Below are 27243 nucleotides of genomic sequence, written 5' to 3' on the forward strand. Positions count from 1 at the left end.
GGAGGCAAACAGACTCCCGCATGCGCCCGACCGAGATCCACCCGGCACACCCACCAGGGAGCGATGCTCTGCCCATCTGGGGCATCACTCTGTTCCAACCAGTGCCATTCTAGCGCCTGAGACAGAGGCCACAGAGCCATCCTCAGCGCCCGGGCCAACTTTGCTCCAATGGAGCCTTGGCTGCAGAGGGGAAGAGAGAGACAGAGGAGGAGAGGGAGAGGGGTGGAGAAGCAGATGGGCGCCTCTCCTGTGTACCTTGGCTAGAGAGAAGAGAAGAAAGGGTTTTTGTTTTTTTTTTTGCATTTTTCTGAAGCTGGGAATAGGGAGAGACAGTCAGACAGACTCCCGCATGCGCCCGACCAGGATCCACCCGGCACGCCCACCATGGGGCGGCGCTCTGCCCACCAGGGGGCAATGCTCTGCCCATCCTGGGTGTCGCCATGTTGCGACCCTCCTGGGCGTCGCCATGTTGCGACCAGAGCCACTCTAGCGCCTGGGGCAGAGGCCACAGAGCCATCCCCAGCGCCCGGGCCATCTTTGCTCCAATGGAGCCTTGGCTGCGGGAGGGGAAGAGAGAGACAGAGAGGAAGGCACGGCGGAGGGGTGGAGAAGCAAATGGGCGCTTCTCCTATGTGCCCTGGCCAGGAATCGAACCCGGGTCCTCCACACGCTAGGCCGACGCTCTACCGCTGAGCCAACCGGCCAGGGCTCTTTTTTTTTTTTTTTACCATGTTTCATGTGATGAATTTAAGTATCTCTCAGTCAGTCTTGAAAATTTCATGCAGAACCTGTTTATCCTGTATTTTAAGGAAAAGTTATTACTATTTGACATTTGCAGGTTATAAACCAGTTTTCATTTTTAGCTTGGGAGCTGAAAGTTCCCTAGGATAGGTTTTAAAATGTGTTCCATTTCATTTTGATTGTTGTCATGTCACTTGTTTTGCTTCATTTGTACCTTCTTACCCTTAGAAAGTAGTCTAGACTCATTATATTTATTTTTTTCTGACCTTTTCAGTTATCAAAATTAGAAAGGGTTTGGTAACTAAGGTCTACAACAGTGAAATTAGTCTTAAAAAATGAAAGCAAGCACTTTATTACTTCTCTGCCTAAAGCAGCTTTTTATTCTGTGTGTAGAATATTTGAAAACTTTACATTTAAATATTACAAGATTTGGTTATTTATTCCAATAATAAATTAGAATATTTTGTGTGTGTGTGTGTGTGCATGTGCACTCACAGTACTTATTGAAGTAGAATCATTATTTGAAGGGTAAGGGTTATGAAATTTTATTTAGAAGATCAATCCTACTTGAAGTATCTTGTGAAGCAACTGTTTTTTATATGTATTACCATTAAATGACATTGCTTATAGATAAAAAAAAACTTTATGATAAAAAGTAAAGGTAATGTCTATGTCAATGACACTTAAAAAGTTTCGCAATGTTCTCTCATTAATTCTCATCATTACATTGGAATATTATTTCATCTTCATTTTTCTAATCTCTGACTTATTCCTTCTCTCTAAGCATTTAATATGTCTTTAGTTTCATAGTATTTTAATTTTATTCAAAAATATTTTAAATAAGTTCAAAATGTTTATATTTAAAATTTTATCCTTATATGCATATTACTGAATATATCAGGAAATCATTTTTTTAATCAGAAAATCATTTTTATTGCTGAAATTTTACAAGGAATGAATCTGATAGTCTTCTATCCAGATCAACACATACTTAAGTTTTTATAGATATATAATTATTTTTAAACAAAATATTTTTAAACAAAATAATTATATATATATATTTTGTTGCCTGAATCAGACAGTGGTGTACTGGATAGAGTGTCGGACTGAGATGCAGAGAGCCCAGATTGGAAACCCCAAGATCGCCGGCTTGAGCGCAGGCTCACCAGCTTGAGCGTGGGGTCGCTGGCTTCAGTGTGGGATCATAGACATGACCCCATGGTCATTGGCTTGAACCCAACAGTTGCTAACTTGAAGGCCAAGGTCGCTGCCTCTGCTGTACCTGCTTGGTCAAGGCACATAAGAGAAAGTAATCAATGAACAACTAAGGTGCTTCAACAAAGAATTGATGCTTCTTATCTCTCTCTCTCCCTGTCTGTCTGTCCCTATATGTCCCTCTCTCCATCTCTCTCTCTGTTTCTCTCTGTCTCTGCCACACACACAAAAAAATGAATTTTGTTATTGTTTCTAAGTCAAGCATAACCTTGTGGGCTTTTGAAGAAAGTCACTTAATGTAATGTTTACATTTATCTATGTGAAAAAGAATGATAATAATTTTTAATCTCTCATATAATAGTTGTGAAAAATAAATGAAATTTTAGTTATGAAAATAGTTGTATTATAGAAAAAGTGTCATAACCAAGATAAGAATATCTATATTGGGCCATCTTCATGTTAGTGTCTTTTGTTTATTGGATTTTTTTTCATTACTATTTTCCACATTATATTTGGAGGCAAAGCATCCTGTTAAGTCAAAAATACTTTTTCATACATTTCCTGTAAAAGATTTTGAGAAAAAAATGAAATTTCAGTAGAGAAGTATATATTATTATCATAAGAAGCGAACGTTAAAAAATCTAACAAGTCCTTACAAAATGTTGAGTTCAACGATACAATGCCTTTAGGGTAAGGGCCAATCATTACTTCCCAAGAGGCCAGCATATAGCATAGGTTTGCTCTTAATTAAAAAAAAATCTATATATACATATATATATATATGGAAGATGCAGATTTTGTGGGCTATCAGTCTTCCACTTTGTCCATCTCAGTTATTACATTTATTGCAAAATGACACTGAAAATGCATTGTAATGTTATAATTTACATTTGTTTACTTAATATAATCATTTGAGAATAAAAGAAAATACTTATTGTGTCTAACTTTATTAAACTCTTTTTTTAGCTTTCATTCCTGGACTAAAGAAAGGTATAGTAAGAAATCACCACAAACCATAACCATGGTGCATGTTTCATTTTAAAATGTATTGCTAATTTGTGTTTGTTTTAAAAGCTTTGGCCTTTTCATTTCTCATAAAACATTGCAATTTCAACTGTTTGCTTCCAATACATTTTTAGTATGTTTAAATTGAACTGTTATTTAGGAAAGGTATTCAGCTGGTTGAATATCTTGTATACCTGGATGCTTTATGTAAGTTATGTACAATTAATCTTTGGAAAGCAAAATTACCATGACCCAATAGTATTTTTTTTTTATTTACAATGGTTTCTTTAAATTACCTATGGATTTAATTATTCATTTTTTCCTCTGACACTGTAAGCATATTCAATATTTTGTCAGGGGAGACATTGAAGATAGAATTATACTTTTCTACATTTTAATCAAATTTTATCTGTAAATGGCACATGTATACATGTCTAACAAAATAATCCAAGTTTACATTCTTTGTGAACTTGTAAATAGTGTGCAATATCTTTGCCAAATTATAATGTATAGATTACCTATGAACATATGCTAAGTTAAGGTTGATAGAAAACAAATTTTTCTAAACATGAAGTTTAAGCAGTTAAAATGTACATAATTTTATTGTGCCAAAAAAGTTTTAGAATGCTGCAAGATATTTTGTACATTTGTACTCGCTGTGAATATGTACCCATTTCTTTATCATTTACTTTACATTTGGGAATGGATCTGTCACGTTGTTCATTTACTAGCTTAAAAAAGATCTCATTTTGCTTCATACACTTATTTGAAAATGTAGTTTTAGTACAATAATATTTTGACCATGTAAAAATATTACTTAAAAAATAAATCATCCTGAAATCAGTTATAAAAATCTAAATTATTATATAAAGAACTATACTTTTAATCTTTTATTTGGACATATCATCAATAATAATAGCATATTTTATTTATTTATTTATTTATTTATTTATTTATTTATTTATTTTAAACGTTTGTAAAATGTTGCTTTGGTCTCTTCTATATTGTGTTTGAGTACTGTTCTTGAGGTCTTATATGATTAGTTTTACTGTCCATTGTAAATTTTTGACTATCATCTAACTAGTGAAATTTCAAGCTAAATTTCTTGTACTCTTTGAAAGTCTTGAACATTCACTGTTTTTATGGGTAAATCAGGTGAATGTGAATGCAGTGCATGTGCTTTTCATTAGGTCTCTTCCATTCTCAGTAGTTTTTAAGTACTCCCTGATAAATACTACTCAGGAATTACAGCTATCTTATAGTCGTGAATATGTGTTTATAACTTTGATACAGAAGATGTTTTGATCATAGCTATTCAGAAGTATAATGGAAAGAACATTTGAACGTGTGCCAGGATGTCTTGAGTTCTAAGGATAGTTCTGTATCTGAGTAGATGGATACACTTGGCCAAATCATTTAAACTCTGAACCTTCATTTTCTTTCTCTTCTCATTTTAAAAATTGTAACAATCATATCTATGTTTAAGCCTCACAAATAGTCATAGTGTTGAAATATAATAATTAATATTATAATAATTATATTTCATTTTCTGTGTTTATTGATGTCTAGGGTTTGAGCAGAAAATGTTAACTGCTTTGTGTATCTGCAATTATTTGTATTTTGTCCGTAGTAATGCCCAATTATCTAAGCTGAATTTTTTCCTATCTTTACTGTGTTTTATTAGACAACCCTTATCTTTCTGGCCCACAGATAACTCTCAAAGATCTGTTCTTCAGCTAGGGTTCAGTATTTATTATTTGTACTCAAGGATCAGCTGTCATTTAAGATTTCATTACATTAAACTTGAATTGTTGACTTTTGAGGGAAGAGAAACTAAGAATGAGAGCATGGAGGGAAACCAGCTTGAGCTGGAAGTTTCTAGGAGAAACTGGCAAAATGAATGACCTCTCAGCCAAGTTAACCTCCTTTCCTGTCTTCACTGGACTACTTAGTTAATAAGAGTTTGTGAACATATAACATAATTCACTCTTATGCATGAGAGATATGCATTTTTATATGCCAATTAATAAGAAAAGTAATGTTTTTCCAAAAAGTATCTTTTTATCCCATTGTGAGGAGTTAATGAATTTGTAAGTTTCCCAATAACAATTTGTTAGCACAAACCATAACATTAATCCCTTCATGCTAATTTAATATCTCCCTAAGTTATCTTATCTGACCACAGAAATGAATCTACATGCACTTTTGTTTTAGATTATTAATAGTAGACTCTGAATGTCATAGAACAATATTTTTTAAAGAAATGAAGTTTTATAAAACATTTGAATATTTTAATATCTAAAATTACCTTCTTTAGATAGTACAGTTCATTCTACCATATTCATTATATATTATACATTGTCACACAGAGGTTGAAAAAATATGCCTTATGATAAAATTGCATTGTTTTTTAATGTTATTTTATATTGAAGGGAAAAAAAAGAAAAAATTGATATTATTAATCAAAGAAAAATAGGGGAAAATTAGTACTTTTCTGAGGTCATGCGGTATTATTAAAGCTAGAAAATGGGTGTGGTACCACAGAATTGTCAATCTGATAGAAATTCTTAACTTGGCTTTGAAACAATATATAATCTGTGAATAGAAAATTTATTCTTTAAACTGTATGTTCTTGTTTTATAATGTTTGTTTTTTAAAATTCATGTGGGTGAAATAAACAGCTTTGCTAAGTGATATATTAGTCAGCTGCTTGTTAGCAAAACAGGCTTCAAACATGAGTTATAAACATAAAAATCTAAATACTTACTTCTGCTACAAGTAATTAGAATAGTAATCTTCATTTCATAAAGCATAATTTTAATATATATCACTTTTCTTCAAAATGTCTTAAAATTGACTCTATTTGACTAACATTAAAAAAGATTAAATATTACATTTTTTTTACTTATATTTAGGTTCTTCAGGAACCTACTTAAAGTTAGGTTCATTATGAGGCAGAAATTTTTGCTTAAAGTATTCTTTTTTCCTAGGATACATAGAAAAACTGATTATTGAAAAGGCAAATTTCTTGTTAGGTAGATTGTCAATCTAAAAATTTAGCCCAGGAGGCTTGAATTTCAAGTGGTTTAGTATCATTGATTTTAATCTGCACTGTCGAATGAAAAGAGACACATATGTTATTTTAAAGTGTTACAGGGTACACATTTAAAAAGGAAAAAGAAACAGATTAAGTTAATTTTACCAGCATATTTTATTTAATCCAATATATCCAAAATATTATCATTTCTTCATGTAATCAATATAAAATTATTAGATACTTTATTTCTTTATAGCAAGTTTGCAATCTGATATGCATTTTACACATATAGCACATCTGAAGTTCAACAAGCCACATTTTAGGTGCTCAATAGCTAAGTGTGGAAAGTGGCTACTATATCAACACAGGTTTAGATCCTCCTTCAAAACCAAAGATTAATTGCTGGGTTTGGGCAGCTGACAGAAAAAGGGCTTTGGTATATATTTGTTTGATATTATACCTTGAAGAAAAACAAACAAACAAACAAGCCCTTGAAGCCCTTGAATTTATGCTTGTTCATCTGAGAATATTTCCCCCCTAGCTGGTCAAGGTTCAAAGAAAAAAGAAAAACATTTGAGAAAAATACCCTGCTTGCTTTTTACTGCCAGGGGCAATGAAAACATGTCAAATGTGAAGCGGCAAAGGATTTTATGGATCCAAGTCAACACATTAATTGCAGACTTTGTGTAATATGTTTGAAGTTCTTAGGAACCATGATTTATTGGAGTTTGTGCCTTGAAGAGTTTTCAAGAGGAGCCCTAGTAGAGAACACTGAATGGCACAAGTTAGTCTGGAGGGTAACACAGGAATACATGATTTTGAAAGTGTATTGTGTAGTGTTTTATAATAGTCAGTGCATCTCACTGCCAGAACTGGAGCCAAAAGTTTCTCTCTACAATTCTTATGAAATGTGGTATTTCAATTTTAAAAGATTAGAGATAAAAGTTACAAAGCTATTGTGAATATAAGAATCTGAATTTCAAAGAATATTAAGTAAGAACTTGTACTATCTTAAACAGATGTAAAATATTTATAATAGATGTCTATATGTAGTATTCATGGTTGCTCATTCTCAGTTTGAATTTCTAAGACTGATCATCTATAACAATGATTACAAATACTGTTCTGTGTTAGAAACAGTTTAAAATGTTGTTTTATCCACTTGATAAATACTTATTGATGGTCCAAGATATCACCAAACTAAAAGCAGAAAACACCTTACAAAGGGATGAAATTTAATGTTTATTTAATAAAACAGCATGAAAATAAATTGATAAATGCTTTATATTTTAACTACAATCAAATCTAATTGCTTATTGGTAAAGATGTGGAATACAGTATTTATCTATTATTCAGAATCCAAGTGAGATTTAGAAAATATATCTTCACACTTTCAGCTTAGAGAAAACAACTGTTGATGCTTTACAGAGTTTAAATTTCTACCACTTTAACAAAACTGTATTTTCTTTGCTGTCAATAATCTTTGCTGCTCTCCAAATGTAATAATATTCTACAAGAAAAGAGGGGAAAATAGAGAACTTTACAGAGCACATATTAAACATTTTTCAAATGTATTTATTCAGAGTTTCTTAATTTTTTCTAATGTATGTAAAATCTAAAAAATAAGAATATTTTGAAAACTAACAAGAAGGGAAAGGTTCTTGTCAGAAAATGTCAATATATATAAAGCTTTTACAATGAAAACAAAATGGTAGCTATGCAGAAATTACTAGATCATTGTGGTAAAATAAAATAGTACTAAAACTGACCACAATACATATCTGATGTTAATAGAGGATTTAAAAATAATCAAAACCAGAGATTATATAAATTATTAAACAAATGGTGATTGTAAAGTTGGTAAAGTATTAAAGATCATCACTCCAAGATACATATACAAGAAAATCATAGTAGATCAAAGATATGACTATACACATGGGGACATACAATTTTAGAAGAAAATATGAATAAAAACCAATCAAAGAAATATACTTTGGTTTAATTTTTACTCTCAAATAACTGTATAATCAATGGCAAAACTAGTCCCAAACAATTCTAAATAGAAATATTTAGCTCCGCTAGATTACTGAAATTAGTTCTTATCATATACTATAGAAATTGCAATTATCTCTGGTTGTTTCACAAAACATTTCAGTTCTGGTTCTATTGTCATTAATTTAGACATAACACTTGAAAGAAAAGGTGATTGTACAAGGCAGGATGTGTGGCAGTAAGTACTACTTCTCTCTTTTTTTAAAATATTGAGTTTGATGATCACGGTAGTAATAGTCACCAACTTTTAATGAGCAGGTGTAAAATATTATTCATTGTTTGACTTCTAAAGCAGCAAGGGATGAAGTAAGTCACTTTCAAGAAAGGGGTTATTTTTAGTAAGTAGTTGCATAATTTTTTCTAACAATATTTGATCAGATTGGCTCTGCATTTATAGATGTAGCTCTATTGTTCCTTTAATGAAAATATATTTTGAGTGTATGTTTCCTAAACCTTGTTCAATCTTGCCTTTTTCTTCCATCCTTTCCTCTTACAGGCCTTTTAACAACTCGCTTTTTCTTTCTTTCCTTTTATCCAATAATCTTTGTTGAATACTTGGTACCAGCAAGGCACTATTCTAAATTCTATTCTTTTATCCTCTATTCTCTCTGTTATAGGCAAGTAACAACAGGAGAAAATTAGTAAGTGGAAGTCAGATAGAGGTAGTATTAGAGTTATTTAATCATAAATAGGTGAAAATAAGATTTTTAGTATTAACATTCAATGATATTATATGTAGGAAAATTTGATACATTACGACCTTGTTTCTGGATAGCATAGAAACCGATCTTGAATAGGATTTCCAGGAAAATAATATATCATGATTTTCACATTTTCTCAAAATATTCAGAGGCAGAAGTCATAAACCAGAGTCTACCTGAATAGATCACTTTGGGAATGTACCCTTGCATGCTTGCTAAAAGATTGCATTTCAGTTTAAAAGCCTTTATGGCATATAAGTAACTCCTTGATAAAAAATAATATTATTGAAATTTTATTTAAAACTTTACAAAAAAAGCCTCTTTTTAATCATGTATACTTTTGCATATTTTTGAAGTCCCTAAAACCATCAAGACTGCTTGATAAATAATAGAACTACTCAATCTGATAATCTAATTGCTCAAATGTAAAAGCATTTACTTTCTTTAGTTATCAGTAATGATTCTAATTTTTTGTTGAAGTTACTGTTATGACACCTTTAAATTAAATATTTTACTCTAATCACTTGATGCTCAAAAGCAGCATTGATAGGAAGAAAAAATAAATCAAGATTTTATTTCTTTTGTCTGTTCTCTTAGGTTTCTGTGCAAGAACTCTGAATTACAATTCTTTCTATGACAATATTATAATTTTAATTTATATTCTAATAAATATTCAAAATTATTATACAATAAATATTTGTTTACTTTAGAATTTACGTAGGCCTCGCAGTTTGGCCCAATGGATAGAGTGTTGGCCTTGCGTATGGATTTTCTGGGTTTGATTCTCCACCAGGGCATACAATAGAGTGACCATCTGCTTTTCTTCCCTTCTCTTTCCCCCTTCTCTCTCTCTCTCCCCCTCCTGCAGCAAGTGGGTTGATAGTTTCTCATTGGCCCTGGGTGCTCTGTTAATTCAAGCATCAGACCCAAATGGGAGTTGCCTGGTGGACCCAGTAGGGGCACATGCAGGAGTCTGTCAATATCTCCCCTCCTTTCACTTAAAAAACATATTTATTTAACAAATATCTAATTAATTAAGTAATGCTTTCTTGAAAATATCCTTTTTTTGGGTATTAAAAGAAAGCTTTTTGATTGATTAATTTTATTTTTAAAGATTTTTATACTGTTACAATAGAATTTAGTTGTAGTGTGTGTTGCATTTTCATCAACTTTTCTGTTTTCCCTTGAATACAACTACTGCAAAAGTTTTTTGTCTTCAAAAGATTATAGGCCCTGACAAGTGGATCAATGGATAAAGCATCAGTTCAGCACATGGATGTCGGGGTTCTTAGTCAGGGCACACAAGAAAAGCAATCATCTGTTTCTTTCCTCTTTCTTTTCCCCCTTCTCTCACATTTCTCCTCCTGCTCCCAGTGGCTCGATTTGTTTGAGCACTGGCTCTGGGAGCTGAATATAACTTGGAGAGTTTGAGCATTACTCTTGGGCACTAAAAATAACTTCGTTGCTAGCATTAGCCTTAGATGGGGGTTTCCAGGTGGATCCTGGTCGGGACATAATTCAGCACTTTTTAATACATCCATGCATTTATGCTTCCCTCACCACTACTGAATTGCAGAACATTTTAGTCACCCACAAAAACTCCATGTAAGCATTGGCAGTCACTCCGCAATTCGCTATGTCTTTGTTCTGGCAACCAATACATTCACTCTAACTCTATAAATTTGCTTACATTGGTAATTTCATAAAAAACGACTCATATACTTTGTGGTCTTTTGTGTTTATCTTCTTTTTTATAGATAATGTTTTTAATATTCATCTATATTATAAGCATATATCAGTACTTCATTCCTTTGTATGGTTTAATAATGTATTGTTCATCTATTCATCAGCTGATTAACACTTGGATGTTTTCATCTTTTGGCTATTATGAACAATTCTACTATGAACATTTGTGTATAAGTTTTGTGTTTTCAATTTTCTTGGGCATATACTTAAAGGTAGAATTTTTGAGCCATATGGTAACATTATGTTTAATATTTTAAGGAACTGTCAAACTTTTCTCTCTTTTTTTTGTATTTTTTCTGAAGTTGGAAACAGGGAGGCAGTCAGACAGACTCCAGCATATGCCCAACCGGGATCCACCCAGCACACCCACCAGGGGGCGATGCTCTGCCCATCTGGGGCGTTGCTCTGTTGCAACCAGAGCCATTCTAGCACCTGAGGCAGAGGCCATAGAGCCATCCTCAGTGCCTGGGCCAACTTTGCTCCAGTGGAGCCTTGGCTGCTGGAGGGGAAGAGAGAGACAGAGAGGAAGAAGAGGGGGAGGGGTGGAGAAGCAGATGGGTGCTTCTCCTGTGTGCCCTGGCCAGGAATCGAACCTGGGACTCCTGCACACCAGGCCGATGCTCTACCACTAAGCCAACTGGCCAGGGCCTGTCAAACTTTTCTAAAGTCACTGTATATAACATTTAATATACATATTAACAATGTATGAGAGTTCTAATTTCTCTAAATTCTCACCAAGACTTGCTAATATCTGTCATTTTAATAGTAACCATATTGATGAATGTGAAACTTGAGAAAAAAAACAACAAAGCCGGAGGTATTTGTTTCTTGACTTTAAATTATACCACAGAGTTATGCTAATCAAACAGCATTGTATTGTCAGAAAAACATGCACATAAACCAATGGAATAGAACTGAGAACTCAGAAATAAAACCACATGCATATGGAAAAGTAATTTTTGACAAAAGAGCCAAAATCATACAATAGAGAAAAAGAGCTCTTTAATAAATGATGCTAGAATAATTGGAAAGATGCATGCAAAAGAAAGAAACTAGACTACTATTTGTTCCCATCTACAAAAATGAACACAAAATGGGTCAAAGATCCATTTGTAACAATAAAATATAGGTATTACATATGGACCTTGGTCTTAGCCAGCATTTTATGAAATTGACCTCAAATAAAAAGGAAGTAAAAGCAAAAATAAATCAAGGGAACTGTATTAAGCTAAAAGCTTCTGCTTAGTAAAAGAAACTGACAACAAAACAAAAAGCCAACCGACCTAAATGGGAGATGATATTTACAAACAACAATTCCAAAAAGGTGTTAATAACCAAAATATATCATGAACTCATAGAATTCAACACCAAACAAGCAATTAAAAAAATAGGAAGAGAACTTGAGCAGACAACTCCCTAAGAAGACAGATATATGAAAAGATGCTTAACTTCACTAGCTATTAGCAAAATACCAATCAAATTTACAATGACATACCTCTTCACCCCTGTTAGAATGGCTATTATAAACAAGATAAGTAATGACAGACTTTGGAAAGCTTAAAGAGCAAAGGTAACCCTGGTTCACTGCTGGTGGAAATGTTAACTGATAAAGCCAATATGGAAAACAGTATAGCAGTTCCTCAAAAAATTAAGAATAGAGTTACTATATGACCCAGAAATCCCTTTTCTAGGTTTCTATTGAATATCTTGAAAATGTTTTTTCACAAAGATGTATGCATCACAATGTTCATTACAACATTATTCATGGTGGCCAAGACATGAAAAAAACCCATGTATCATTCAATAGAAGATCAGATAAAGAAGAAGTGGTACAGATATACAATGGAATACTACTCAGCCATAAGATTAGATGAAATATTACCATGTGCAAAAACATGAGTAGAACTCAAGAATATTATGCTGAGAAAAATAAATTTTAAAAAGCTAAAAACCATGTTTTATTCATATGTAGGTTATAAAACTAACTCATTGACGCAGGCAACAGTATGATGGTTACCAGAGGGAAAGGAGTGGGGCCATGAAGGGTAGAGGGGGCCAAATACATGGTGATGGAAGGTGATTTGACTATGGATGGTAAACACACAATTTAATTTTATATTAATAATTTATATAGATTAACTATTAATTATTTATTGAATTATTTTATTTTCTTCATTTGTAATGATTGAATATGTTATAACAATATAAAATAACAGAGAAAAATGTTCCTAACTAACTGAGATCTATTCAACAAATATTCATGTTTTATTGTACCAATTAATATGTGGATTCCTTTTGACAGCATGAAATTAAAACTACAGACAATATGGAAATATGAAAATTTTAAAAAGGAACATGAGAAAGTTGGTGTAAAATGCATCTACTGAAGTTATAAAATATACATGTTTTTTCAGAAAGAATATAAAATAAAGATTAAGGATAATTGACTGAAATGGTAAAGTTAATCCACAACAGCTGCTCTTTTATTTTCTCTAATTAATATTACTTAAAATCACTTACATAAAGGAAAATTAAATTTTAACATTACCGATATATTAAAAAGTAAACATCTATATACACAATAGATATAGTAGATTAAATTTGATTTATCGAGTTATTTTTTCTGCTAGTCAAAGTTGATAGATCTGTAAATCCATACATCTCTTTATGATAAGTTCCTCACAAATAAAATAAATAATGAGAGAGTAAAGATTAAGAGAAATCTAGATGTCATTCTCATACAGTGTGTCTTACCTGAAATTTAAATAGAAAACAAAATAAACAGATCTAGGATAAAGAAGTTTCACCTTGTGTTTTTTTGCTACAAAATAAACCTTATATTAAATTTATATTACTAGAAATGTGTTTATTATTAAACTCTACTTTGATTAACAATACTTTAATATCTTGGAAGAAATTCTAATTTTCCTTATAAAATTTCAATTTGTAAATTTTAGACACATAGAATACCCAATAGCTGTAGAGAATTTTGATTTTACCTGTATAATTAATCACATTCTGTATGTCTTACAAAAATTTTTATAAGACTAATTTACTTGTAAATATACATTTTCTATGGTATCAGGCTTCTACTGATAAACTTTCAGGTTTTAGACATAATGTGTTTTTTTTCAAAAAATTGTTATTATTATTATTTTTTTTTTGAGAGAGAGAGAGACAGGAAGGAAGAGGTCAGGGAGAGAAGGAGGGGGAGAATCATCAACTTGTACTTGCTTCACTTTATTGTTCATGGATTGCTTCTTATGTCTGCATTGATGAGAGGGAGTGAAGACTAAAGCTGAGTTAGTGACCTTGGCCTTAAGCTCCTGACCTTGGGATTCAAGCCACCAGCCTTTGGACTAAAGCCAGTGACTTTGGTATCATGCCTGTGCTCAAGCCAGAGACCTCACCCTCAAGCTGGCAACCTCGAGGTTTTGAACCAGGTCGACACTCTATGCACCATGACATCACTGGTCAGGAAAACATATTATGGCTTTAATGCAGTTGGAGCTACTTTAAAGATTTTCTACATGAAACAATGTATTACCATCACTATAACTAAATTTAGATTTAGGAAAATAAAAATCTTGAGATACAATAAGGAAAGATACAGTTAAGTGTTTTTAAATTTATTAAATGTGACCAAGTATTAAAAATGTAGTCATCTAAGTGGTTCTTAAGTGAATTCGATAGGGCTAAAGTCTTCAAGAATGTTAAACAAATTAGGTGGTAACAAGAAATTAGGTTACAGTTTATTTAACACTTAGTTTATTCTTTAAGATTTAAAAATAAAATTTAATAACCACAGTAATAATCCAGGTGATTCAAATCACAAAACAATTTCCCTTTAAACTTTTAGAAGAAAAGAGTGTGCCAGACCTATCAGTGTTTGCTTTAAATAGGCAGGTAGAAAACCAGTAGAAATGTTTTTGAAATTATGTCTTAGTAACTGCTAACTAATTCTTGAATAAATATTTGGCTTTTAAATTTGTATATATTATAATATGTAGAGTATATATATTTAAGATGAAGATATAAATCGATGTAAGTTTTATCAATCGTTTCAAGAGTTGCATACCTTCCCTGTTTTTAAAGTCAATCTTTTAGCAGGGTTGTATTGAATATTTGTGACCAATATATATTTTTTTTCTGTAACAGAGACAGAGTAAGGGACAGATAGGGACAGACTAGAAAGGAAAGTGATGAGAAGCATCAATTCCTCATTGCAGCAACTTAGTTGTTCATTGATTGCTTTCTATTATGTGCCTTGACCCAGGGGTTACAGCAGACCGAGTAACCCCTTGCTCAAGCCAGCAACCTTGGGCTCAAGCTGGTGAGCCTTGCTCAAACCAGATGAACCCATGCTCAAGCTGGCGACTTCAGGGTTTCAAACCTGGGTCATCTGCATCCCAGTCCAACGCTCTATCCACTAGGCCACTGCCTGGTCAGGCTTGTGACCAATATTTTAAGTTCCATTTAAGATTTCTAGAACAAAATTCAAACAGATTAAAGCAACTTTCCACTTGTAACAATTTCTTATTAATGCTGTAACAAATTATCACAATATTAGAGTCTTTGAACAGCAGAAATTCATTATTTTACTCTTCTGGAGGGCGTAGAAGTCCTAAATGCATTTCATTTGGATAGAATCAAGGCATCAATTAAACTTTATTGCATTCTGGAAGCTCTAGAGGAGAATCCATTTTCTTGTTTTTTCCCAGTTTTTAGAGATTTCCAGAATTCTTGGCTCACGACTATTTTCCATTTACGGAAGCAACAGAAGCTGATTGAATTCTTTTCATGATGTCATCTCTCTGGCTTTCACTCTTCTTCCTCCCTCTTCTCCACTTATGGACCCTTGTTACTACATTGGGTACACTGAGATAATCTAGGTTAATAGCCTTATTTTAAGATTATCTGTTTAGCAATGTTAGGTCCACCCACAATTTTACTTCTGCTTATCTTATAACATAACATATATAAAGATTCCAAAGACTAGAATTTAAACATCTTGGGAGAAGGGAAAATTATTTTGCCTACCACCCTTTATTTTTTGAAAACCAACTTGAATGCTGTAACCATGTTTTAAAGTTGTCTAAACAAAATTTTAATAAAATAATTTTAATGACTTTGAACTTTGAGATATATCCAAGAACTATCTTAGAAACTGAAGTAATTTCTGTCATTCCAAATTTAGGCTTTTAGGATATTAAATCCTGATTAAGTTTAAATGATGACTCATTACACAATTTACAATATGACTTATTGTAAAAATATTTTCTTTCCTTTGCATTTAAAATTACAAATAAACACTCATCTTTCTTAAAGCCTCATTTAGCCTCATAAAGTCTGTTTCTTCATTTGTAAAATATAAATACTGGTAACAAATATCTCATATAGTGTGGTGAGACTATAATGTATTAACACATTAAAGAATTTAGCACCATCTTTGGACTTTATAGCTGTTCAATAGTATAATAACATAAAAATAACATGATTATTTTCCTGTTGTTGTTATTTTTCTAGATGCTACTTTTAATGAATGCCTGTTGACTATTAGGCAAAATTCATTTCATTGTATTTCCCCCCCCAAATAAAGAGGTGCCTTTGTTTCATTAATCTATGAAATATTTTTCTATGACTTTTGAAAATAAAGCAGGATGAGTAATTCTGTTCTTTTAAAATTGTCAGTATTTTTAGGCATGCATATCTGAACTTAAAACTCAGGAGAAATATTTTTTAATGAGTTTGTCAAAGATGCTTATAACTATTAAATATATATTTAACCATCTAGTCTCCTAACTGTATACAGTTTAGCTGTTATCTTTAACCAAGCTATCTTATCTGTTAATTCAATTAGAGTCTAACTGTAAAGATGATAAGTCAGGTAGTAAGGTTTAATTTGCATTGTTTTGCATATTTTAAACTCTAAGTACAGTCTTGATGGAAATTATTACACTTATGCATATAAATTCATGGTTATAGTTTCTAACATTCCCATGTATGTTTTATTAAAATTATGGCAACTTTTTCTTTTATTCTTAGTTTCCAAGCTTTTATTTATATATATACTGCTTATAAATAGTCTCAACTTGTTTGTTAGTTATACAGAAGAATATCATTTTAAGAGTCAGGCAGCAACATTTGAATTTTAACATCCATGGGAATGCTATATTGTGTCGAAATTAAGAATTTGACACTAAACAATAAACATAACATTTCCTTGATATCGCATCCTTTGATACTTTTTTAGTGTATGAGGTGTGCCAAGGAAAAATGTGGAACATATAAATTAATTGTCTTTTTTTATCCTTCAATGAGAATTTATTAAATTCCCTGAAGTTATATGACACAGCTAAACTCAAACTAAATTCTCTGGCTCTTGTAGGCTTTATGTATTACATTATGATAATCCAAAAATCTGTTCTCTAAAAAAGAAAATGACAAGATGAATTTATAAATTAACACTGACATATGGACTACCATAATTTCACAAAGAGAATTGTTACTATCATGGCACGTGCCTTGTTTGATATTCTTTGCAGCTAAATGCTTCATTACTTTTTACAGACTATTGTCTGAAATAGTGAAGGATTATTGGGGTAAATGGCATTTTCTCAATGCATTGGGGTTTGAATTACTCTGCAAAGACAAAGTTCCTGCAGGGGAGAATGTGGCTGTGTTGCCAATTGAACAATAATAGACTGGACATTAGCGTCAGAAAAATTTGTCTCACCATTTCAGATGTGATACAGGTACTGCTTTTTAACAGTCATCATACCTATGAAGAGTTTTGTGTTAAAGGGGAGATGAGAGTACATAAATAGAAAAGTGTTTCTTGAAGACCATAATATCTGGACTTATAGTTTGTTTATGAAGGTTCAGAACACTGAGGAGCCAATAATACACTGCAAATAAGCTCTATATTATTTCAGTTCTATGAAATTTTAATTTAATATATATAACTGATATATTTTTGTGTTGTATGTTATACAATTAATTTTATTCACACAAGCATATCCAAATATTAGTCAAATTTATCATCCTAAATTCTAACACAGGATATTTTCTCTTAGATTCTATACTTCGATGATACCACTAATTTAACATAAATATGTTTCATCATGGGGGGGAGTATATAAGATGAAAACATTTTTATCATATATACTTATATTTTAATATCAAAGTCTGCATTTTAAAATCTATAATTTTTTTAAATTTTTTATTTATGCGTTATAGAGAGGGGAGAGAGAGAAAGAGAGAGAAGGGGGGAGGAGCAGGAAGCATCAACTCCCATATGTGCCTTGACCAGGCAAGCCCAGGGTTTTGAACCGGCAACCTCAGCATTTCCAGGTTGACGCTTTATCCACTGCGCCACCACAGGTCAGGCTAAAATCTATAATTTTACCATTGAAATCATTATTTTGTATTTGTTTAAATGATATGTAAATTGGAGATCGTCACATATAGTATATTTCTAATATTTTATTTTTGTGAAATTTGTTTATTATTTTAAAATAGTTTTATTTAAAGAAAATCTGTAAAGATTATATAGAGTTCCTGTGTAGCTATCATCCAGGTTACCTTGTTGTTTACACCTGACATAACTATGGTACATTTATTAAAACTAAGAAATCAACACTGCTGAAGAGCAACTGAACTATGGACACTATTCAACTTAAATCAGTTTTTCTAATAATGTTTTTGTAACAAGGATCTAATCTAAGATGGCATATTGCATTTAGTTGTCATGTTTCCTTTGTCTTTTCCAATCTGTGACAATCTCTCATGAACTTAACAATTTTGAGCGGTACTGGTCTGTTTTTTCTAGACTGACTCTGTTTCAGTTTGTCTCACATCTGTCATATGATTAGACTGCAGTTATAGGTTCTAGGGAAGAGGAACTGGGGTGCAATGACTTCTTTGTCACATTATAGCAAGGATACATGACATCTATAGGACAACACTAGTGTTATATATTTGAATGCTTTCTTAAGATGATTTCTGTCAGATTTTTGTCTCTTTCCCTTTCCATACTCTATTCTTTAGAAGTAAGTCTCTACAATAGCCAAATTTTAGCAGTTTCACTAAGATACAATTCATAGACAATAAAATTTATTCATTTAAAATATTCAATTCAGGCCCTGGTTGGCTGGCTCAGTGGTAGAGCATCTGCCTGATGTGTGGATGTTCTGGGTTTGATTCCCAGTCAGGGCACACAGAGAAGCAACCATCTGCTTCCCCAACCCTCCTCTTCTCCCTTCTCTCTGTCTCTCAGTCTCTCTCTGTGTCTCTCTTTCTCTCTCTCTTCCCCTCCCTCAGCCATGGCTTGATTAGTTTGAGGTCATTGGCCCAGGTGCTGAGGATGGCCCATGGAACCTCCACCTCAGGTGCTAAAAATAGTTCAGTTGTGAGCATCAGCTCCAGACAGGGTTGCCAGTTGGGTCACGGTTGGGATGCATATGAGAACCTCTCTTTCCATCTCACCTCCTATGACTTGGAAAGGAAGGAAAAAAATGAAAAAAACATATTAAAATCAATGGTTTTTAGTATATTTATCACCACAATATAATTTTAGAACATTTTTCTCACTCCAGAAAGAAACGCTATACCCATTTGCAGTCACCTCTAATTATTCTGCTCCACATCCCATTGTTATAGGCAACCATCAATCTACTTCTGTCCCTATTGGTTTGACTATTCTGGACTTTTAATACAATAAAATAAAATGATTTATTGAAATCTTCTCTTACTGTTTTCTTTTAACTAGGATAATATACCTACATCATTATAACATATATATCAGTACTTCAATTTCTGCTCTCTTTTTAATTGTGATAAAAAACACATGACATAAAATATACCATATTAATCATTTTAAGCATATAGCTCATGAGTGTTTTATTGATGAATTTAATATTTCATTGTATCAATATAGCACATACTGTTTAGTCAATCATGTTTGATTGATATTTGTTTCCCCCCCACACTTTTTAGCTATTATGAGTGATGCTGCTATCATTATTTGTTTGTGAATATATGTTTTCAATTCTCTTTGTTATATACCTTGTCTTTTTTTATTATGGCTATAATAGTGGGTGTAAAACAATATCTTGTCATTTTAATTTTGATTTTCCCAATCATTAATAATGTTGAGCAACTTTTTATGTGGTTATTGGTCATTTATATATTTTACCTACAGAAATATCTACTCAAATCCTTTGCCTACTTTTTTGGGGACAGAGAGAGAGAGAGAGAGAGAGACAGATAGGGACAGAGAGACAGGAAGGGAGAGAAATGAGAAGCATCAATTCTTTGTTGTGGCACCTTAGTTGTTCATTGATTGCTTTCTCATATGTGCCTTAAGTGGGGGCTACAGCAGAGCCAGTGACCTTGGTTCAAGCCAGCAATCTTGGGCCCAAGCTGGTGAGCCTTGCTCAATGTAGATGAACCTGCTCTCAACCTGGCGACCTTGGGAGTTCAAACCTGAGTCCTCTGTGTCCCAGTTCCATGCTCTATCGACTGTGCCACTGCCTGGTCAGGCTCCTTTGCCTATTTTAAATTAAGTTGTCTGTCTTTGAGTTCTGAGAGTTTTCTGTATATTCTCGGTATGTTCCGCTCTCAGATATATGATTTGCAAACACTTTTACCAGTGTATAGCTATTATTGTAATTATTTTAGTAAAATTTTCAATCATTTTAATAAGGCTTTTTTAAAAAAAAGTTTTTAAATTTGATAAAGTCCCATTTTGTCTTTATTGTTTGTACTTTTGGTGGTCTATCTAAGAAATTATTGCCAAACCCAAGTGACAATTTGCTTCAACATTTTTTTAAAGAAATACATAGATATACATCTTATGTTTATGTCTATAATGTAGTTTGATTTAATTTTGTATATGGTATCAGTTAGAGGTCCATTTTCATCCTTTGGCATATAGATATCAAGCAGAATTTGTTGAAAAGACTATTACTCCTCCCCATTGAAATGTATTGGCATAACATTATACTTTAAAATATAATAATAGATTAAATCTTTCTAAAATATATGAATTTTATCAAAACTGTTGTTATTGGTCAGTTTTACCATTTTGAGGCTTACAATATTGGACTTGAATGGTAAGTGATTTGGTTAGGGACATAAAAATATGTATATGAATAAAAGAGGTGATTTGCTCTAAAAACAAACAGTTCTGAACAATTATTTTACCTTATACTCTGAGGTGTTATGATGGAGGGAACACAATGATTTTCAGTGAGATATTTATTTGATAACCTGTAGTGACATTAACAGAAATACTACAGAATGTACTTTATGACCTAACAGACCTCAAAATCAAGAATTGTATTCCTTTCCTTGATCTTTGTTCTTTACTTTTCTAACTAAAACTCTGTAACATATTCCAACCTTTTATAAAGTGTTAGAGTAGCTAAGATTATTTTAATACCTTCTATTTGCCAGATACATTGCTATATGATTTGCACAATTCCATGTACGTAATCCATGAGAATAATATTTTTCTTAAAGTGTAAGGTAGTAGATATCGAGCATTTAATAGAGAATTATATAACAGCATCTATTAACTTTCACGGTATCAACAGTATATTAATAGTTAAAATACAACTGTATGATTTATGGAGGTTATCTGACATTTGTTAGATGATGCTACTTGCTGTTTGCCACTGGAACAAGTCACTTAATTTCTTTGTGCCTTCAGGCTCTAAGTGGTATTCTCACTGTTTAAAAGCAACCTTATTAACATCTTCTTTCCCATTCTATTATGTGTTCTCTAAAAGATATAATAAACGAAAGAAAATGCAAACAGTGTACATTTTGCAATGCTATGTTCAAAAAATTGTGACATTTTAAAAATCATTTTATGTAATTTTAATCATTTTAAATTAGGAAATTCTAGATTCGATGTCATATCACCCAGGATAATAACTATGTTTGAATAAACAGAATTATACATATGCAAGGTTATAAATACATTTGATAGTCACATTTTATCTTTATCTATAACTTGAGAAACAACAGACTGAGTTATTTTTATTCTTTCTATTTTATGGTTTCCTCTAAACTCATATGCCAAGTATCTATGGGTATTTTGAGTCAGAGTTAGAAGGGTGGGTTAGATGATTCTACATTACATGAAGCTATATCACAAGTAAGTGTCAATTTGGAAAATGTTCTGAGTCAAAAGTAGCACCACAGTTCTTTGGACATATAATGAGCACAGGTGAAACAAGAATCTTCCAGGAACTATAATAAAAATCTCTGGGTGGGTTGATGGAAGGGGCAGTGCAGAATCACGGCTGTAGAACCGAATACAGTTGAAAGTAGTTCTATTTGTTATCAGAGGTTATCCGTAGCATTAAAATTAGTAGTTAATGATTTTAGAAGTGAATGTGTTCTTGATTACATGAGAAACTCTCTTATAGCTGATTTAGACTAAGATTCAAAATTGTTTATAAACTAAATGCTACTTACATTTTATAATAGCATATTTTGTATAAGACTTTATAACTAGGTATTAGGCATTCTACTTCTATTTTGTCAGAATATGATTCACTATGTATTTATACACATATTTTTATTCATTGTGTTTTGCATCTGCAACATGAACATTAAGGAATAACTCTGAAAATCTAATTTTTTTGTTTTTTTGTTTTTTTGTATTTTTCTGAAGTTGGAAACAGGGAGGTAGTCAGACAGACTCCCACATGAGCCCGACCGGGATCCACCCGGCACGCCCCCCAGGGGGTGACGCTCTGCCCCTCTGGGGCATAGCTCTGTTGCAACCAGAGCCATTCTAGTGCCTGAGGCAGAGGCCACAGAGCCATCCTCAGCTCCCGAGCCAACTTTGCTCCATGGAGCCTTGGCTGAGGGAGGGGAAGAGAGAGACAGAGAGGAAGGAGGGGGGGGTGAAGAAGCAGATGGGCGCTTCTCCTTTGTGCCCTGGCTGGGAATCAAACCCGGGACTCCTGTATGCCAGGCCGACACTCTACCACTGAGCCAACTGGCCAGGGCCTCAAATCTAATTTTTTTAATTTTAAAATTTGACTTAGATGGAAAAGCAACTTTTAGCTTTTAAGAGATTTTCAGTTCATACAATGTTAATTTTACTTAGTGTTTAGAAGGTGACCCTTTTAATCTCTTTATTGTTATTCATTTGATTTTTTTTCAGAGTGATATGGAGTCGCTGAATGTCACCCAGAGTATATGAATGTGCATAACAAACAATAGTTTGTCTTTGCTTATTGGAAAAATTTCTCTTGTTAAAAATTTACTGATTATGTAGATAATCAACCCTAAATAATGTGTTGTATTTTTTTTTAGTTTTAACACCATATAAGTCATGATCAACTTACAAATCATTTTCTTTATATATCAGATCTATCAGGGAAAGTGACATTTAGATATTTCAATGAAATTGGTCTGAATTCCTTCACCTAGCTCTAAACTCTAAGAAACTCATAATTAGTTAGAAATTCAAACTCCTTGTAGCTATATTGTCAATCATGTGCATATATAATCATCACTTAAATTTAAATCTCTTTTTGAGAAAAAAACAATCTTTATTTTATTCATTCATAATACACTTCATAAGACAAATGACTTTTTTATAATAGAGAGTTGGTTTAAATATCCAGGCAATATTTTACAGTTGACATGCTGCTTAGAAATCAAAGTCTTTATTTTGCTGTGAGGTTATTTCTGATTTTGTATCATTTCTGCTAGAGAATGCGAACTGCTGAGGATGCAATAATAAGAACACTAAAGTAGACTTCAGAAACCATTACCATGTACAGTAATTTCTATTCAAGTACTGAATGATGAACCTGTTCTTATACTTGTAAAAAGTAATGTCTAAGCCACAAAGCATCATTAAAACATAAGAAATTAGAAATGACTGATATAAAAGTATTGATTATTTGTTAGACAAGTTTCCACTATGCCCATGTACAAAGAGGTATCTTGATATTAATATCTATTTTGTTTTTATCTTTCCTATGATCTGAATGGTGATGATCAGTTTTTTTTTTCTTTTTCCATAAGAAATACTGTGTCTTGAATGACAACTTACACTGCAGAACTTTATCTTCATTCATATATAGTCTCTGTCTACCTGATATCAAATTAGTATTTCAGACTGTCAGTAACTGGAATTAAGGTACTGGATCTCAATCTTAATTGGCTTTTATCTTATTAACTTTCACGTCAAGGTCAGAGTAATATAGCTATAACATTATTTTATTATTTTTGTACAGTTTCCTTTCTCATTGACCAATAAAGTTCAATTTTAGACAATCAAACTTCTAAGGTTTATAAAGATCAAAATTTAGAATATGCTGTTTTGAAACATATAAAGATACCATACATGAGAGAAATTCCATAAGCTTCCAAAAATACATAATCTAAAAGATAAAACTATATAAAATGCAGAAGAGACACTATATAAAAACAACATGCATATAATTTAAGATTTTGGTTGAGTACCTTTAGATCAAATTAAAACTACCCAATTTCCATCAAAAGTCAAACATAAATTTTCTAATTAAAAATGTTTAATGTATATTTATTTGTAAAATTAGCACTGAGATTTTTCAAATGAGTTTTTGTAGTTATTCATAATTATTATAATAGTAAAATCATAAATATTTTAGGCAATCATTGATCATTTTTTGTTGATCATATGTCTAAAATTATTAAGACTATATAAAAAGATAACTGACATAACATATAACAGTGCATTGACTTCCCCTAAATTAGTGATTAATAATAATGACATATAAAAAGTCCAAGAAGTCTTCACCTATTATGTCAAAAATGCTCATATTGTTTTACATATCATAAGAAACACATTTATAATGAAGACTGTGCCAATAATAATAAAAAGGGTTAATATTATAACAAGATGACACAGTTACTCTAATTAAATATACCTTTCTTTAGAAAGGTAATAAAACATGAAACTATTTTTAAAGTCTGGAAAACATGGGTCACTTCGTTATTTTTAATAATCAATAAATTTTTAACTACTTGCAATAAATAATATTATTGTATTCTAAGATTTAAACTTGCATAATAGAAAGATTGATAAAATGATCAGTAATGTTAAATTTAGAAAATAACATTTATTATGACAGAAGTCCTGTAGCTCTGGGAAGTCATTTTTTTCTGTCAACATAGCAAAAATAAAAAATGTGTAAAAACTTTATTATTCCATTAACTATGGAGCTGAGAGATTTTTCAGGCTGCCTATTGAATTAGCAAGTACAAACTTGAGTACTTTGATACCTCCTTGTCAAAGAGTCAGACAAGAGGATTTGGGTAGCTTTATTAAAACTGGGTTAGATGGAAAGTCTGAGGGCTAATTCTTTATGTAGTAAACACAAGGTAAAAGCTTGTCGTTAGAGACTGCTTTTTTCTTATCCTAGATTACTGGATTGAAAAGTACTGTCAGAATTTAGAACATAGTATATATAGAGATAAAGTATTAACTATCTATATGCATTTTCACTAGTTTCACAACAAGGAAAATGAAGTATTGTTATTACTAAGTAAAATGACATTGATTCACTAATACTCAAAGGATAAGAAAATATAAATTAGCTATTTCAGTTGTTATTTAGGATGTGGACATGGGCAAGACACACTGACTGAATAACAAAAAAAGACATTTAACATGGAAATTATTGCAAATTTATTAAAATTGTGTTTATATCTCTCTACTTGTAAAGGTTTTCATGAAAATCATTCTGTATAAATCCATTAAATAATATGCAGGACACTTAAGTCTTTTATTTATCTCCTATCAATCCACATATTTTGCAACTCTAATAGCTTATATTTTTTATCAGAAAATGTGAGACAGTACTATATTAAAAGTAGTATTTTAAACACACCTGTCATATTATAAATGTTCAATACTGTATATATGTTAGGTACACCTTGCAATATATGGAGACAGAATTATAAAAGCTGAAAATCATGGGGATATTATGTAAAGCTGTTAAAAAGCAAAGTGACTCTCATTTACTCCAAGTTAATTCAAAGTTCTGTATACTGTTATATTCAATTTCTTTTTTCAAAAAAATATACTAATTTTAGGCAGTGTATTCCAAACCCAATTTCTTCATACTAATCATTTATTTATTTTCTTTGCCCTACCAATCTCAATTTTTTCTTGGGGAACTATGTTTCTTGTGCAAATATATTAATATAAACAAATAAGCTTACTAAACATTTCTGATTTCTTATTACTTTTCATACAATTATGTGCACAAATTGAGAACAAAATATTTAGTATGAGTCTTTAAGTGATGGTAAAATCATCATCATGTAAAAAAGGATTCTAGTATATCCTTTTAGGGATTCTATATTGCAGTTTTCCAACTGTCATATAATCCCGTGTTAAGTATTAAATTGAAGTATTATATTCTGAAGCCTTAGAACTTACTTTGAATGATTGTGGATAAACTGCTTTACTTAGTAAAGCCTCAATGACATGGCAAATACATAGTTTTTCACTTCCAAGGAACATGCTTTCTACTTTTTGGTTTAACTTAAATTTAACAAAATGCGACTTCCTAATTTGGTTAGTCTATTAAACATTTTGGGAAGGATGTAAGAAAGAATTTTGTATGGCCTCATTATTTTTTCTTAGTAAGTTCTTTGATTTTTTTTCTTGTTACCCACCTTTACTCACACTTAGCAATGTAAATGTATTTATTATCAAAGAATTAACCTGCAACTGTTACAGAGAAAAGTAATTTTTTTTTGTATTTTTCTGAAGCTGGAAACGGGGAGAGACAGTCAGACAGACTCCCGCATGCGCCCCACCGGGATCCACCCGGCACACCCACCAGGGGCTGACGCTCTGCCCACCAGGGAGCGATGCTCTGCCCCTCCAGGGCATTGCTCTGCCACGACCAGAGCCACTCTAGCGCCTGGGGCAGAGGCCAAGGAGCCATCCCCAGCGCCCGGGCCATCTTTGCTCCAATGGAGCCTTGGCTGCGGGAGGGGAAGAGAGAGACAGAGAGGAAGGAGGGGGGTGCGTGGAGAAGCAAATGGGTGCTTCTCCTATGTGCCCTGGCCGGGAATCGAACCCGGGTCCCCCGAACGCCAGGCCGATGCTCTACTGCTGAGCCAACCAGCTAGGGCCCAGAGAAAAGTAATTTTTGGTTCTACTAAAAACATAAAACTGAAATTTATCTTTAATTAGAATAAAATATTGACAGTAATTATCTCTGAGTGGTGAAACTATGGGAATTATTATTCCTTTTACTCCCCTCCATAAATTACCAATTTTTCACTAATGATATTCACTGGACTATTTATTTATTATCTTTAACTAAATATTGACAAGCTATGTTAGAATTTTATTTTTCTATGATATTTTAGCCTACATTTATCTAATGCAGCGTTTCTCATCTTTGGCACTATTAACCTTTAGGATTGGATAATTCCTTGTTGAGAGTTGGCTTTCTTGTACTATTGCCATCACTTGATAAACAATAGATGAGTGATTATACTTTTTATTTAAATTTATTTAAAAATATAAATTATAATTTGTTGCCAGAATTCTATTTCAAATTTTATTAAAACAGTTTAAAAATGGAAACAGGAAGCCCTGGCCGGTTGGATCAGTGGTAGAGCGTTGGCCTGGCGTGCAGAAGTCCCGGGTTTGATTCTCAGCCAGGGCACACAGGAGAAGCGCCCATCTGCTTCTCCACCCCTCCCCCT

General features: G+C 32.4%; 1 protein-coding gene across 2 annotated transcripts in view; it reads left to right on the forward strand.

Annotated features, from left to right (window-relative positions):
- The window catches only part of PCDH11X (protocadherin 11 X-linked), a 764552-nt gene that overhangs the window by 644331 nt on the left and 92978 nt on the right, over positions 1 to 27243 (forward strand). The window contains exon 7 of one of the 2 annotated variants that reach the window (XM_066249732.1): positions 2923 to 2946. The exons of the other annotated variant lie outside the window; for it this stretch is intronic. Within the exon in view, the coding sequence (XP_066105829.1) occupies positions 2923 to 2946 (24 nt within the window). The remainder of the gene's footprint in view (positions 1 to 2922; positions 2947 to 27243) is intronic. 2 annotated transcript variants of the gene reach the window in all.

This window comes from Saccopteryx bilineata, chromosome X (assembly GCF_036850765.1).
Source record: "Saccopteryx bilineata isolate mSacBil1 chromosome X, mSacBil1_pri_phased_curated, whole genome shotgun sequence".
NCBI classification, from domain to species: Eukaryota; Metazoa; Chordata; class Mammalia; order Chiroptera; family Emballonuridae; genus Saccopteryx; species Saccopteryx bilineata.